Genomic DNA, 16,281 nt, shown 5'->3' on the forward strand with positions numbered 1-16,281 from the left:
GTTTGTGCAGGATGACCATGGAGAATTCACGCTGCTCCATAAAGGTTGGAAACAAACTAATAGAACCTTTCGATGTCAAAAAAGGTTTTAGACAAGGTGATGCGCGATTTTTTTAACATCGTGCTTGAAAGAATAGTGCAGAGCTCACACGTCAACGCTAGAGGCACTATCTTTCAAAAGTCTGTCCAATTACTAGTATATGCTGATGACATTGACATAATCGGAAGAACTCAGCTTGATGTCAATGGGGCTTTTGTGAGCATTGAATAAGAGGCGCCAAAAATGGGTTTAACGGTTAATGAGGGAAAAACAAAGTACATGCTGTCGTCAAGAAAGGACATACAACACCGACGTCTTAGTCAAAACGTCACCATCGACAGACGTAACTTTTAGGTAGTCAAGGACTTCGTCTACCTAGGCTCCCCTATGAACACAGAAAACAACACCAGCGTTGAGATCAAACGAAGAATAACTCTTGATAAACGCTGTTTCTAACAACGGAGATGGCTGGGTCATGTAGAGCGCATAGAAACCTCACCCAACTTAAAGTGCGCAACTGGAGACATATACGAGGTGTGGCAATTAAGGTCCGGGAACTTGTCAATAAGAAATAAGAAAATGAAGTTTTAGGAAAAATTGTACTATCGACTTTCACAATAATCTCCCTTTAACTCAACACAACGATTCCAACGCCAACGTTTCTCCCATGATTGGAAGCGCCCGTGGTAGTTTTCCGAAGTTCGCCCGTTTAGCACCACGGTTAGAGCTTCTTGGACCTTCTGATGAGTTCAATTGAGGTGCAACTTCTTGAGGAATAGAAAAAAGTAGAAGAGAGCAATATGTGGGCTATAGGGTAGTTGAGGCAACAATGGGATGCCTTTTTTTTGCCAAAAACTCTTGCACAACGATCGAGAATGGGTGAGAACTGTAGCCACCATCTTTGCGCAGATCTTTCGCATTTTCAAATTCTCGTGTAACATCTTACGAACGGTTTCTTTGTTGATGTCTAACTAGTAAGACAATGCACGAATGCTTAGGTGATGGTCAGACGTAATCAACATGCGCAAACGATCAACATTTGCATCGATACGAGACGTGACGGCAGCTCCTTCACGTGGATCTTCCACCGATTCACGCCCTCCCTTGAACCGCTTCGTCCATTCAAATACACGCGTTTTTGACATGCTATCGTCTCCATAGCCAACCTGCAATTTTCGGTGGACTTCCGAGGGTTTTTCGGCAGATTTCACTAAAAATTGAATCACAACACGTTTCTTGTAATGAACGTCACACATTTTTACTACGCCACTAAAATAGGTTACTTGCAAAAAATACGCATAAAACGCAAGCCAAACGTGCTATACACTTCAACTTTTAACTCTAACTAAAAGGAAGATCCTCCTTCTTAGACAGATGAAAACAAATGAAAAAAAGTTGCCACTTTTTAAATTATAACTAAATTCCTGGATCTTGATTACATTAATTACTACATAGATGGAGAAGTTTATTGGGTGAAGCATTAGTTTGCACAGGACTGTAGCGCTAACAAGAAATGTTTCCTGACCGTGTTATTACTCGAAAAGTTAACACAGTCACTAAAATATTTTTATATTACACCTTTATACTTTGGGACAAAGTTAAAAACATGGTCCTTTCCAATCAATTCAAGACTTTGTGGATGGAATTCGTGAAGTTATATCTGGGACTTACAGCCTCAAATGTGCAAATGTCACATTTGTTCTGAAAAGTATATAGTATTGGAAGCGCAAACATGACGGCAATTTTCCATTGTTAAGGGCATTAATACCTCCTTGCAATAAAATTTAAACCTATTAAAAACTAATAAGAAGTTTGTCACTTAATTGCTATTTTCAGAAATGATAATTTTATGTGTCAAAAATTTAAAAATGACACCTTAAAAACTTCTGATTTGACCTATCTCATTAAAAAATTCGTGCGGAGTGACTTTACCATACTGCAATTAAGATTAAAGGTTTGGCACCCTATTTTTTTGCAAACGATTTGACCTCCTTTAAGCACCTACATATATGCATATACTTTAAGTTACCCAATAATGCAACCATAAACCAAAAACTTTTAAACAAGTTTATCCAGCTTCTTAATTGTACCAAATTCTCAAAAAACAAAAATACCATATCCACAAATATAATAAATTCAAATAAAGATCAATGGACCGATATTGAACCATGATGTCCTTGATCAATAATTCATAAAATATATGTATATAAGTTGCAAAATCTCAAAGGTAAGGCAAACTCAAACGACGTATATTTTTGACTTTGTAGGTAGATTTAGTTTTTCTTTTTTTGTGGACCAGTTTTAAGCATAAACAAATTTTTCATGGCACGAATTTCCATTGAAAAGTCAATCTTGTATATGTCAAAACATATATCTGAATGCACATTTCATATCTTAGTACATTGTACATGTGTACGTCTATATAGTTTGACAACTTGAAAAGTTTACTGCACTTGGTATATAGTAACTTGTATTTCGGACTTTGGCTTGGAACACGAGTAACACACAAAAGGTTTATTCTCTTTCAATAATTCCTAAACGTAACCAACATTGTAGATCTAATAAATCTTGACACATACCTTATAGTGAGTAGGTTACCTATAGATGGTTATAGAAATATCTATAAGTTTGTAGATAAAGCCGTATAACTGTAAATTGAATTGAAAACAATAGACAAAGGTGTTCTTTGAAGGAGGACATATGTACGAGTATGCATGCATATAATATGCAGCTAACAAATAATATATCTGCATGCATATTATAAAGTGAGTGATGGAGAATTAAGGCTTGGCGCCAGGTGTCACCAGCATTGCGCAAATCTATACTAAACCCTCCTCTTCCAGTCTTTCTTGACGTCCCTACTAAGTTTGATTTTCGCATTATAGAGCCATAGTGCGACGACGACGATTATACGACATCCAGGCATTCAAAACTTCCATGTCAAATCAGTTTCAGGTGTGTTTTCGTTTGTGGGGTTTGTGTGTTTTTGGTGCACAAAATTTTGAACATAGGTACAAATAAGATAGAAAAACATATCTAACTGTAAATCTGAAAATACGTCTCGGACTAGGTAAGTACAACCAACATCGAACGGGAACTAGTTTTGAGTTTAATTTTTCAATTTTTGTTTCTAATGCAAGAGACCACCAATGCAATGGTACGTATAGGTATTTAGTGTGATTTTAGTTGACAGTGGGGCAAGGAATTGATTTTTTTTTAAGTTTATTATAATATTCCATTATTTCAAAAATATAAAGAGGTTGGGATGCGACCCACTCTGATAACTTATCATCCCGGGTGTCGATTTGTCTTGCTTAAAAGTTTGTAGGTTGGTTTTTGTGTTTTGTTAAAAATGTTGTAAATTTAATCATTTTTAAAAATTTTTAAATTTCCAACAATATTTTGCATATGATGAAATAGTTTGATTTCAAAATCTATTTGTGCGTTAACGAGATTTTTCGTCAAAAACCAATTTCTACCAATTTAAGTAGAATTTCTTAAGAGTTCTTATTTTTTATATAAACAAATAGAATACATTTGAGAGATATCAAGAACCGAAAATCAATTTTTACCAAATTTGCGTACTATTTTTGTAGATTTTATTTTTTGTATTAAAACATGGACTGTTGGATTCTTGTACAAAAATTACTGAATGTCGAAAACAATATTTTCTGTTAGATAAAATAAGTTTGAAGCCAATTTTTTTTATTTTTAAAAAGATATTTGAGTCGAAGGTAAATTTTTACCTAGTTTCAGTACTGTCTTTTTTTTAACTCTCAATTCGATTTTTCTCAAAATTGTATCGAATGTTGAAAACAATATTTCTTATAAGTTAGAATTAGTTGTAAGCCATAATCTCAAACGTTTAAAAAGACATTTGCATCGAAAATCTATTTTTACAAACTTTTTAGCATTATTGGTCCGTGAGATAATTTGGCATTTTTACCTTTTTTTAAACTGCTGTGGTAAATAAACCACCCACGCAATTTTTTGAGAGCCCTTTCTGCATCTTTCTGCTTTATTAAAGCTATTATCAAAATTTATTTGAAGTCGATATCACTTCCGGTTTTTTAGCTATGGACGACGAAAAAACGCTAAGAACGTACATACGTACACACGCACGCACAGACATCTCTTGAAACGTCGAGAAATGTCAAAATTTTCAATTCGACAAATTTCAACTTAATATGGGAAGTTAAAAAAGATCAGAATGCGACCCACACTGATATCTTCCTATCCGTACCTGCTTTTCGATATTTCTAGAAGATTGAAGTCAATATATTTCTTTGTTCTTAAGATACTTGAGTCAAAAACTATTTTTACAGTTTTTAGTTGGTTTTGAATGTTGTCGTTTTTTTCGAAAAAAAAAAAGGATTCAATTGGATTTTTCTAAGGAGTTAAGTTCATTTATTAAGACAAGTTAAGTTTTATTTCGAGATCTATATTTTTTTTGAATAATTTATAAGTCAATACTTTTATTTTACTCGAGAAATTTGAATTGAAAATCGAGAAAATCAAAAAAGAAGAAAAAATATTGTTTTGTTTGAAATTCTTATGAACAAAAATGATATAACCTTTAGAGTAATTTTTCGACATGATAAAATAAGATTTTTAAGACCACTTTTAGATTTGGAAGCCTTTCAACAATCATTCTTGGATTTTGCAAGGTGAAAATATGCCGAATATGATGTTTCGATTGAAAAAATCAAAAAGTGCTTTAGGTTTGTAAACTGGGACTAACAAATGTTCAACTATTTTGGGATGAATTTCAAGAATTTTACATTTCGGTTTCCATTTTTAGCAGTAGCGTTGTTTTACTTGTCAAATGACAGGAGATGACAACTTTTAAAGTACCAGCTACCTAAAAGGCCTTTTAATGGAAAATCCTTAACTTTTTCAAGTTCCGTAAATGGTAGTTTAACTACAAAAAAATATCATTTGGAAACCCTTGAGACACCAATGGAGAGCTATGAGTATAGATAGAATAACCCAGGATTTTTTTTGGATTTTTAAAATAGAACGAAACACATTTTGTGTGTTCTTAAAGGGACTCACTAAGCATTTACATTGTGGGATAGAAGAGATACTAGGCCCCGCCTCAGGTTTTGGTGTTAAACTTAACCAAAATCTTACTAAATTTTGAGAAACAACCTGTTGTTCTGGTTTCAAAATAAAACTATACAATTTTTAATAACAATCTTACCTCCAAAATGAATATATTATGAAGTGGAATTACGACATAACTTCCAACTTAAACTTTAAGAAAAACATCTAAAAATACTGCTCATATATATGTAGCACCAAAATACGACCGACCTCACTATATATTAGCAAGTTTTTTTATCATTTAATTTCAGCTTTGTACTGACATGACCTGCCCCACTGTTTTTTGCACAAAATTACACCCAAGTGTCACTATGGCATACGAATTGCTATAAGAGCTGCATTATGCCTCAGCTCTACATAAATGTTGTCGTCTCTGCCCACGTGATTATTGAATTGTGTGATTGACTAACTAGTTGCGGGTTTGAAAATTCGGATTTTGGATTTGAGATCGCGGGACAAAAAGGAACAAACATAACTAAACCATTCCAAAACCGAACCAAATCAAACCACAAACGCATGTCACACCCTTTCAGGTGTCGTCGTCAACGGCGGCGGTGGCGGCGTTGGCGACGGCGATGGCGGCGTTGGCGACGGCGATGGCGGTGTTAGTCAGTCGATCGGTTTTTGAGCCCAAAACGAAACGATGTATGTTAACATTTTTGGCGGCTGCTGATTCTGAATCTGACTCCCCTGCCCAATGGCAAATTGTGGCTTAAAGGGAGGCACGCACCCGCCGCCTTTCGTCGTGTCGAAGTATGCTATAAGTTGATGGAATTTATCCACCTTCTAGTTGTAGACAGTTTTTTGTTTTATTATTGGCCAAACCAACAAACGACATCGCGCGCACGAAGCCTGTTAATTAGGAATTCGGTTGATTGGAAACGAATTGAAAATATGCGGTCCTCGCATAAGTGAATGTGCCAAGTTGATGTAGTTTAAATTTGTGGCGGGTGGCAACGGCCGTTACCCAAAATGACTCCTAGAAATGAAGCCATCATCATCGGGTTTAGTTTATATTCTATAGTTTAGATAGAGTTTTTGAAAACGCAGATCAACTTGGAAAATATGTCACCAAAAAGTCGTAGTGAAGTCGATGAGGACAAGGTGTGTTTTCTGTTTTCCCACAATCAATTGTTTATGCATGTAAATGAGAGAATTAAAAACAGAAAAACACGCCTTTCATTAGGCCAAATTGCAATCCACCGCATTTAGTTGGCGCACAAGAAACAAGATAGTTTTTTTTTTTTATTTTAGTCGAAAGTGGGTGTTTTAGCGTTGTTGTCAAATAACATAACGCCCACTTTTTGTCATAGCAATTTAATTACACTTCTATCGTATCGTATAACATATAAACCGTTTCAACACAAATGAACTGGAAATTGATTGTAGATATATGTATCTATGCATTCGACGACAATACGGCAGCAGCGTACAGTTTGGATGCCAAACCCGTCATTATCACCTTCAACTGAATTGCGCCTTCAAGCGTGAGAGTTTAAATTAAAACAAAAAAAAACTAAAAAGAAGTAATCAAACTCGCGTAAGACCGCTCAAGCCAATTGGCACAATTATAACCAAGGTTGGTAGCACAATAATTGTGACAATTTGTTTTAATTAAGTCCCTTTTTTGCTGCGAGAATTCCCTAATGCAAAAGACTTGAAGGTCTGGCATAACTTGAAATGATAGGTAATGACGGTATATATAACAAGCTCAAATAATTGACATAAGTTCATAAAACAAACTTTCTAAGGTCTAGTAATATTATTTTAACTTTAGAAAACGTTCTAAGGAGCGACAGAAGGAAGCTGTGACAGAAAATTGGTCTTCTTTCCGCTTTCTTTTGAGGTTTAATGTTATCAACTTGAGATACTTCAATATTGTAGTGTGTGAAACTTATCAATAGATACGTATAAGGTAAATTATGATTTTCAAGACATAGTTGAAAAGTATTAATATGCTTACCTCGCAATTTTTATTTTTTAAGATTTTAGCAATATTTTAAAAAATGGTGGGTTCATGCTTTTCCAAATCTAACTACAGCCTCACCGTTTTTTTTAAAAGAAAAACGGAAAAATGCAGGCAAAAATCGTTCACAAATTTTGCAAGATTTTGACTTTGGGTTATGATTCGAAAGTAGAGAAGTGTTAGGATTTTTCATTTTTCTCAAGAGAATAAGTTTTCTAAAGCATAGAAGAAATAGAACTTTTAGCGAAGCCTAAAAATGTACTAGCTTTAAAAACTTGGTTTCATAATTCACATTTCACAATAGCATTGTCTTTGTTTTAAAATGAAGATACCAATTATGCGGTTCCCAAACATTCGACACTTTTATCTTTTCGCAGCATAAAAATTAGACACTTGCAAAATTTGACAATTATATTGATAGAGACTCGAAGTCAATGGTAAAGTTCTATTTGCAATCTAAAAACTTACAATCCATATTACATCGCAACTTCTTTTAGAAAATAGCGGTTTTTCAAAGACCTGCACTTCATATTTGGAAAAGAAGATAAAACTGTTCGCAAATTCAAAAGATTAGCTTTTTTTGATTTTTTGTGATGCTGGCCATTCACAGAAACGTGACGATCGTTATCGTCGCAGAAAAAATACGGCGTAAGTGCATAGGCCTGAAATGCTTTGTGTTGGTGCAACTAAAACTTTTGTTCACGGGCAATCTCACTTGTGAGGGATTGACAATTAATCCAAGAGTGATTCTTTTTTCAAATTAGCCGTTCATATTCGGCTTGAAACTGTAGGTCCTCTTTTAGGTGTCAAAGGCAGGGAAGGTAGTCCTACGCACTAATGAACATTCCATGGGTACTGTACTTTTCAATCATGAAAATGTTGATTATTAAAAAAGGGTGTGTTCACAAAGTAAATTCAAAGTTGTCAAATGCCCTTTTGAAAAATTGACACTAAGTCTTCTTTTTTAAATAACTACAAAATTTGAAAAACTGGCTTAAGAAAATAGTTATTTCTGACAGTTACGTTACAAGAATATTTTCTTATTGATTTAATAAAATGTGAAAATGCCTAATTTTCAATTTTATCATATCATGTGTTTTAAGACTTAAAAATATATCTGCCAAAAAGAGGTATCGAATTTCAAAATTGAATATTTTTTTAAAAATTAAAAATACAAATAATAACGTCTTTGATTGTTAAATATTATTGAGACAGTACAAGAACTTGTTCTTTGGGTGCCTACGGCATGGCAGATCGGGCAGTTGGTGATTGCCTAAAACTTGGCTTAGGACAGCAATACAATGCGTTGACGACTTTTGGCTATTTTAACCGGAATAAGATTAGTTTCTGGAATATGAGGACGCTTCAGGAAGTGAAGGTCCGCGTGCCAGATTCCTCCAATTAGAGATACAATTTATGCGGTACATGATAGATATCTTAATGGTAAGCGAAATGTGATGGTTGGGATTAGGCAAATACAAGCCACCGTAACACTGCACTGCTCTAATCTGGTCATGATCCAGAAAACGTTTAAGAAGCGGGATTACTCTTTACAAAAACGGTAATCAGAAGCCTTATTTCGTGGGAAGGCTTATCAAAGCAGGGTTTCAGAGTAGAGTAGGACCCGTTACCATTATACAGTGTTACGCCACAACGACGGAGCTCGCATCTGACAAATAGAAAGAATGCTTTAACAGTCAAATAGGAAAAGCCTACAACAACACTCCCCGGGGAGATATTATTTTGGTTATGAGACACCTCAATGCCAAGGTTGGCAATAACAACCACGTGCTAAGGCATTTGATAGGTGTTTCTAGTGTCGGCAACTGCAATGATAATGGTGAGAGGTTCATTGACTTCTGCTATGCCAATGGCATTTTGATTGGTGGCACTATGTTTGAACACAAACTGTGTCATAAAGTTAGCTGGATGTCGATGGACAAGCAAGCGTCTTCCAATCAAATTGACCACTTCGGGATTAGTCGACGCTTAAGAAGCAATCTCTTGGATGGGATGTCCGAAACAGAAGATGCGCCGACACTTAATCAAAGTTACCTTAAGATTGCGTACAGCTACAGTACGAAGATCCAACGAAATAACACGAGCCCCAAATTCAACATTGCCAGATTAAAGGATCCTACGACCCGTCAACAATTCAGGGGCCACCTGTCTCATGAAATGAGAACAATCAGCAGCACAGTACATGACGACATCGAACATCATTGGAATGCTGTGAATAATGTTTTTATTGCAGGTGCTGACAGAATAGTCGGTCGGAAAAAAGGAAGCAACAACACTTAGCTTTCAGAAAAATCTTGGGCCAAAAATATTTTGCATATGATAAAATAGATTAACGAGATCTTTAGTAGAAAACCAATTTTTAGTAATGTTGTTTTGTGGTTCTTATTTTTTGTAAAAAAAATAACTGTCAATTCAGTGTTTCTCAAAATTTTATCAGACGTTGTTTTTGACGTCTTATCTTCACTAAATTTTTCTTCTTAAAATAATCGAGGTTTTTACCGAGGTTGTTTTTTAAGTTTACCAAAACTTTCACTTTTTTTCTCAATTGCTATAATACAAAAAACACCCAATTAATTTTCTTGAGAGTTCTTTCTGCATTTTTCTGCATTGTTACTTGTGTACAAAAATTTATTTGAAGTCGAAATCTCTCCGGGTTCTTAGATTCTAGGGACCTTAAAACGCCGAGAAATCTCAGATTATTAATTTAATTAATTTCTAAATTTGAAGTCAATAGACCCAATGCTTTGGCTTGTAAGTGCGGGAACAGACAAACAGGCGAAAAAAGTCGAAGGGCCCACTTTTTTTACTTCTCTAACATTGCTATGCAAGTTTTGATGAAAATCTAGAGTTCGAAATTCTTTATGAATTTAAAACTTGCCATATAGTTCCAATATGAAGTACAACCTTCCTTCTGATTCAGTTCAATTTAAATTTCTCGACAAAATTTCTGAAATGAATTTGTGGAAAAAACAATGGAATTAATCATTTTTCTTAAGAGTTTTTTTTTTAAATATTTTAATTGCATGCTTTGCTGAAGACTAAAAAACCTTTTTTTTAACTCGATTTTGGTACCACTTTAAAAAATACCATTAAATTCAGAGAGACTTTATGAATTTGATTAAGAACTTTGACAAGTATGTAGACAAAATCTAGCAACATTTTCATATTTTATGAGTTTTTTTTTGAACGTCTATGATTGAATTTGTCTTTAAAACATCACCAGTTATCAAGATGTAGATACGCAAACATAAACATATCTCTAAGGGTCTGGATTGTAGGGACCTAATCATCGGACAGGTTCCAATAACTTCTAATGAAAAAATAATAAACGCCTTTGTACAAGAAAATGTCTTCTTTCGGACTCCAACAAGCAGAAGTAAGTTCTTATTTTTTTAAGAATTAAACAAACAATTAAAACTCACCAAATTTCAAGACATTTTTCGCAAATAAAGTGGATGCAATTGAAATAAGTTAGAAAAGTTAAAAATAATTCCATTAACTTAATTCTCTAGCTTAAAAATAGAAGGCCTCTATTTAACTTTAGGTCTCAAGGAATTCTTCCTAACTTCCTAATAAAGTTAAAAAAAAGCTTCTATGTCGTTTATAGTCGTATTGTCGCATTTAAAGTTTTTCTTTTTGGACAAAACTTTTATTTTATTGTGTTACACCCTTTAAATGTTTCAATATCCAATTAAATCTTCTTTTCACCCAAGATAATATCTATAGAAATAGCACCATCCAAACCCAGGCTTTATTTATATTAAAATTCATTTAAATTTCCTTGAAGAATATTTTCCTAAGAAGCTGCCTATATAGCCCACGACTTCAAAGATTTCTTCAAAAAAAAAATATAACTTTTCTGCGTTCTACTTAAAATTTTCTTTCATTTTATTCACCGCGAACTAAAACAAACAAAAATAACAAAAAGAAAAATAGAAGAAAAATCAACTGTTATTGACTTCTCTAAAATGCGACCTGCCTCCCTCCTTCCCTACCCCACCACTATACCACTGACAGTTTCATATCTTTTCTGTTCTCTAAGACGCTCACGCCAGCCACCTACCTATGTACATAATTGAAATAAATTTTCTAAAATTTTGTAAGGATTCTCAAGGCAAAAATTTATGAAAGGACTTCTTCAGCGTCGTAGAACAAATAAAAATCGACAACAAAATAAAAGAAATTATTGTTTGCCACTACTTTTGCCAACTCCACTTGTTCGCGTTCATTGAAAATTCACTTCGAAATGTTAAAACTTTGTCCACATTGCCATCAGAATTCTGAATCTAGGAGCATCAGAATAATACGAAGGAGACTCCTCTTGCATAAATGGATAAGAGTCGAGTAGTAGGATATTGAAGAGCTCGATGGAGGTGTCAGTTTTCTAAGCATTTGCAAGTGCATCCACTTTATCTCAGAAATCTATCTCTGATGGTCTTTGAACAAAAGTTCGTCTGCCTGCTCACCCAATTCAAATGACAGAGTAGAACCCTTCTATCACACCCCCTCCTAGACTTTATGGAATAAATAATTAAATTTTTGCAAAACTTACTTCCAGTGCAGCATCGTCTGAGTGTTGAATGATTCTTGCCAACTTTTCGTTTTGACTTTTTTCGACGAATCTTCTTGCGGCCGCACGACGGGCTTCCCGAGTTCGCTGCCGTCATCGAGGCATGTCGGCAGGAACAGAAGTCAGTGCTGGGAATCGGTGCGCAAACACAATCGGCTAAATGGTTATCACAGTTCCAGCAGACGTCGCAGTTCGAGAGGAACTCCTGCTCGCTGAACTCATCGCTGGCGATCGACGAGCACCGGCGTGAGGCGTCACGCATTCGTTTGAAACAATACGAGCAAGTCCCGTCGGGATTCAAAGGTGGGGGTTGTTTTTGCTGACGTCGACGTCCACCGCGGTGGCCCGACGGCGGCGGTATGGCATCTGAGTCGTACACGGAGGGAAACACATTGGCCAGAGAGATCTCCCGGCGGGATTTGTAGGCATCAGACTTCTTATAGCGACGACCGGTACTTCGACCTCGCCCGATGGTCCTTTTTCGCGGCGAAGTCATGCGCCAATGTTTGGGATAGTGGAACAGATCTTCAGTGTCCCGATGGTTTCCGATACTGGCATAGGCGTCCTCTTCGTGGTGGTCCTCGTCGTTAAAGGTTCGAACTTCCTGGAACAGACACTTGGATTTCTTCTTGTTGTTCGTTACTCTCTTGTCGGGATGAGGGAACTCGAACGTCTGTGCCTCGGCTGGGGACATATCGGCGTAGATCTCACTCAAGGTCGCATCGTTAATCTTCTTGCGCTGCAGATAGTACTCCTTTAGACGCTTCAGATGCTCCTCGAAAAACGCCTCGAGATCGTTGATTTCTTGGTTGAATGTATCATCGGCGTAGTCCTTCCGCGCTTTCATGCGTCTCCGTCGAGCCATGCAGAATTCTTCGAACTCCTTGACGAAGTGGTCTTGACTTGGATTTAGCTCGTGAGGAGATGCAATAGGGGCCAAAGTTCGTCGGGACTTTCGTTTCCTCGAAGAATTTCGCTGAAATCGGAAATCCTTATTCCCCTCGGGGGCATGTCGCCTTCGAAACATACTCTTCGGTTTTGTCAGGGTCAAACTGAAACCTGAATCCCGGGAAGACATAGACTTGAAGGACTCGTTCTTTTTCTTGAAATTTCCCCGCATATCCAGATCTTCACCTTGCCCCAAATTCAACTGTTTCCAGATTCTTCCCAAATTGACCGCATACAGTTCTTTTTGTCTGGTAAAAGGGTTTATTTTCACCCTTAGCGGGTACGGTATGGAACTGTCCGGAGAGATCATATCAGCCTCGTCGTACATTTCGACTTCGGGATCGTAGGAAAATGACGAATGGTATTTGTTGTAATCCGCCGCCATCTCCGGCGACTGATCTGGGTCTTCACAAATCGTACTAATTCCATAGTGAACCTCGGAGAATGACGAACTACGGGAGATAGTTTTCTTGACAGGACTTGCAGGCCCATTTTTGGACATCTGTAACTCTTTGAAGATTTCATAGGTGAACTTAGCATTACCCGAAGGTTCCTTTTGATAATGATCTTCAGGAACTTCAGGCGATTCGACTATTTTCGGAGGTGCTTCTAACGTCGTCGGTGGGAGTCCCGGGGAATTCGTACCAGAGATATGAATAACTATACTCTCCCCAGGGTGGTTTTTGATTTGTTTTCGGTGGATATGATCAAAGGGATCCTCATAAATCAGTGTGGTCTTGGAAACATTCTGTCGACTTGAAGACGATAAGTCTGATTTTTTTGACGACGAACTTGTTGCGGCGGCGGTGGGAAAATCATCGAGTTCCTCCTGAGAAGTGTCAAAATTAGTCTCGAGATAGTTCTTGACGGCAGGTGGAGATGATGGCGATGATGTAAAGGTCTTGAACGTGATGCCTCGTGAGTCTAACCGAACCGAATCAGCTTTTTCGTAGATATTCTCCTCAGATATCACAGAACGATCGTCGTCTTGTAAACTTCCCACAGACACCGTCGAGACATTAGCACCACCTCGTCCTCCGTCAGCATAGCCTGCTTCTTCGAGGACATCATTGTAGATCGTCTCGGAACTGTTGGAATTTTGAAAATCCACCGAAACCACTTGGACTTCAGTCTCTTGTCTTGGCAGTGGCTTCCTTGGGTCCTCCCAGTCACCAATACTACCGTTGCCACTGCCGCCCAGAAGATTACTAACAACATTATACCCAACTTCATCGTCATCCTCGTTATGATTGTATTCATCTTCTTCAGCAACAGAATTTCTCCTCAACGATCCAATGAATATCCCATTCTTCACCTCCGGCACAGTCATCATTGCCGCTGGAAAATTATTGGCCTTAGCTTGTGCCAATGATGCTCCTGATGATGATGATGATGCTGGTCGAAGTTGATGATGATTATGCAGATGATGATGCTGAAGCTGACGGTGCTGGTGATGATGATGATAGTTATCATTCCTTCGATCTAATTTGAAAATTGGATTTGCTTCAAACTCTTCAGCAATCATTGAACTTGTTGTTGGCGGCGAATAATGATGATTGCCTCCGCCGCCGCCGCCGCCACTGCCACTACTACCAGTCCCAGAACCACCTGAACCACTGCAACTGCTGCTGCCAGTAGTTGTTGTATTGGCGCCAATTGCTTTAGCGCGTAACGCAGCTCTCTTACGACCCCGATCTAGATAACTTTTTCGAATGCTGATACGCTTGAATGAATCGCTACGCTTGAAACTAGCATCCATAATTCCACCACCGATGCCATCTTTGTCTTTAGCTTTCTTCTTTGTACGAAGAAAGTTTCGTATTGACTCAAATGTCAGTGGTTTCATTTTGTTTAATTTTGTTTTCTTTTCTTCTCACTAAATCACTATTATTATTTTTTAATTTTAAATATTTTATAACTTTTTTTATATTAATTTTTATCTCAAATCAATTTTATCTAAAATAGTCATTTTAATTAGATTTCTTATGATGAATAATAATTGTAGTCTTTTTTTAATCACCATTTTTATAGTTTTTTTCTGTAAAATAAAATCGGAAAATTGAGCTTTTTTCTTAATTTATTTAAATTTAAATTGTTGTACTGCAAAAAAGGAAACTTAAGGAACGTTTAAGCCATAAATTAAAGTTGTAAGAAATGTAAACCCTAAAAATATCTAGAGGTCAAGTGATGGCCCGGAATACAATTTACAAAGAAAAGAAGAATCAATCGATTCAAAAGGCACATGAATTAATTTAAATGAAGCAAATGACATTTAAAAACAAAATTATTCAACAAAACAAACGAAAAATTTACATTCTCGCATTCTCACAAAATTAATTTTGAGATGTTTACTTTCATTTTTTAACCTCGCGATTTAAAAAACACCTTTTGTCGTATAACAAAATTCAACAAATCTATTAAACCACCCAAACAATTAATTAAGATTCAATTTAAATTTAAATGTCTGGGCTTCCAGGTAGGTTGGAAATATAAATAACTGGCCCAATTCACAAAACAACAATGAAATTATTATTTAAGCCAATCATATAAACATCAGTTTATCTGTGACATCGCAGAAACACCAATTTCACACCATAATTTACAATTTTCGACAATGAATCGACAACGTGCCAAACCGACCCGATCCAGTTCAAGTCCCAAATTCCAGGCTTGGTGGACTCAGATGATGGGTATTGGACATCCCCGCATTCGAATCATGTTGTCATTCTCATTATCAATGCCAATTCGAATGTTTTTGTGTCTGGAGCGAATCCAAATAGATAATCAACATAAATTACTGTGCTCTGTCCATTCCTTCGTTCGTTCGTTGGTTTCGTTTGTCTTTCATCCAATCAAAACAAAAAGTCAGAAAAAAGAAAGAAAACAACAACAACAAAATTATATAATTAAACCGGCGCGGCGAATGTCAGATTCAGAAACGCTTCATCGCGTTTCAAGTGTTTTCTACAGAGCTGCGAGTATCTATGACTTTACTATGGCTGTTGTTTCATCAGATACATTTAACTGACCAACGAATGCCGCCGCAGATGCATACTTTCAGATACACCTAGAGTTAGACCAACCCTATATAAATGCATGAATACTCAAACTAAAGCTAAGTGCTGCATGCCTCCCTGCCAATCGGGGCCATATGTATAATTTATAAAGGTACTCGTACCTAGGTGCTTCAAAGTAGGTGAAATCCAAACGTATCTATACTCGAACTATAGACAAAGTTTATCACGGTGTATATTGAAATTCTTATGCGGAAAGGATTAAAATACACTGAGAGAAAAAAGTGTTTCCAAAATGTTTGATTGGATTATAGTTTTTTTTGTTAATAATTTCAGACACTCAAGGTATTATTAGTCCCCTTTATATGTTAATATTTAAACACAGTGCGAGCGTTAGGAAAATGGAGAAGGATTTAAGAGGAGATACAGGTGCACATTAGTCTCAAGGTTCTGAACATCAACATTTGAGGGAAAAACAGAGTTGGCCAAATCATTCCACATTCTTAAAGTGCTTTTAAAGAAAGAATCTCTATACTTGACAGTACGTCCGAAATTGAGCTCAAGGGCAAACTGATAAATATTCCTGGAAGTGCGAATATTACGGCTAAAATGGGTGG

The 16,281-nt window shown here is 36.5% G+C and overlaps 1 protein-coding gene across 10 annotated transcripts in view; it reads right to left on the bottom strand.

Moving 5' to 3' along the window:
* The window catches only part of LOC129939562 (disco-interacting protein 2), a 310,790-nt gene that overhangs the window by 70,538 nt on the left and 223,971 nt on the right, over positions 1–16,281 (bottom strand). For 8 of the 10 annotated variants that reach the window (XM_056047612.1, XM_056047611.1, XM_056047608.1 and 5 more), the window contains exon 2: positions 11,685–14,688. The exons of the other annotated variants lie outside the window; for them this stretch is intronic. In XM_056047612.1, coding sequence (XP_055903587.1) covers positions 11,685–14,496 — 2,812 coding nt within the window. In that variant the 5' untranslated portion in view covers positions 14,497–14,688. The remainder of the gene's footprint in view (positions 1–11,684; positions 14,689–16,281) is intronic. 10 annotated transcript variants of the gene reach the window in all.

The sequence above is a fragment of the Eupeodes corollae genome, chromosome 1 (assembly GCF_945859685.1).
Source record: "Eupeodes corollae chromosome 1, idEupCoro1.1, whole genome shotgun sequence".
NCBI lineage: Eukaryota > Metazoa > Arthropoda > Insecta > Diptera > Syrphidae > Eupeodes > Eupeodes corollae.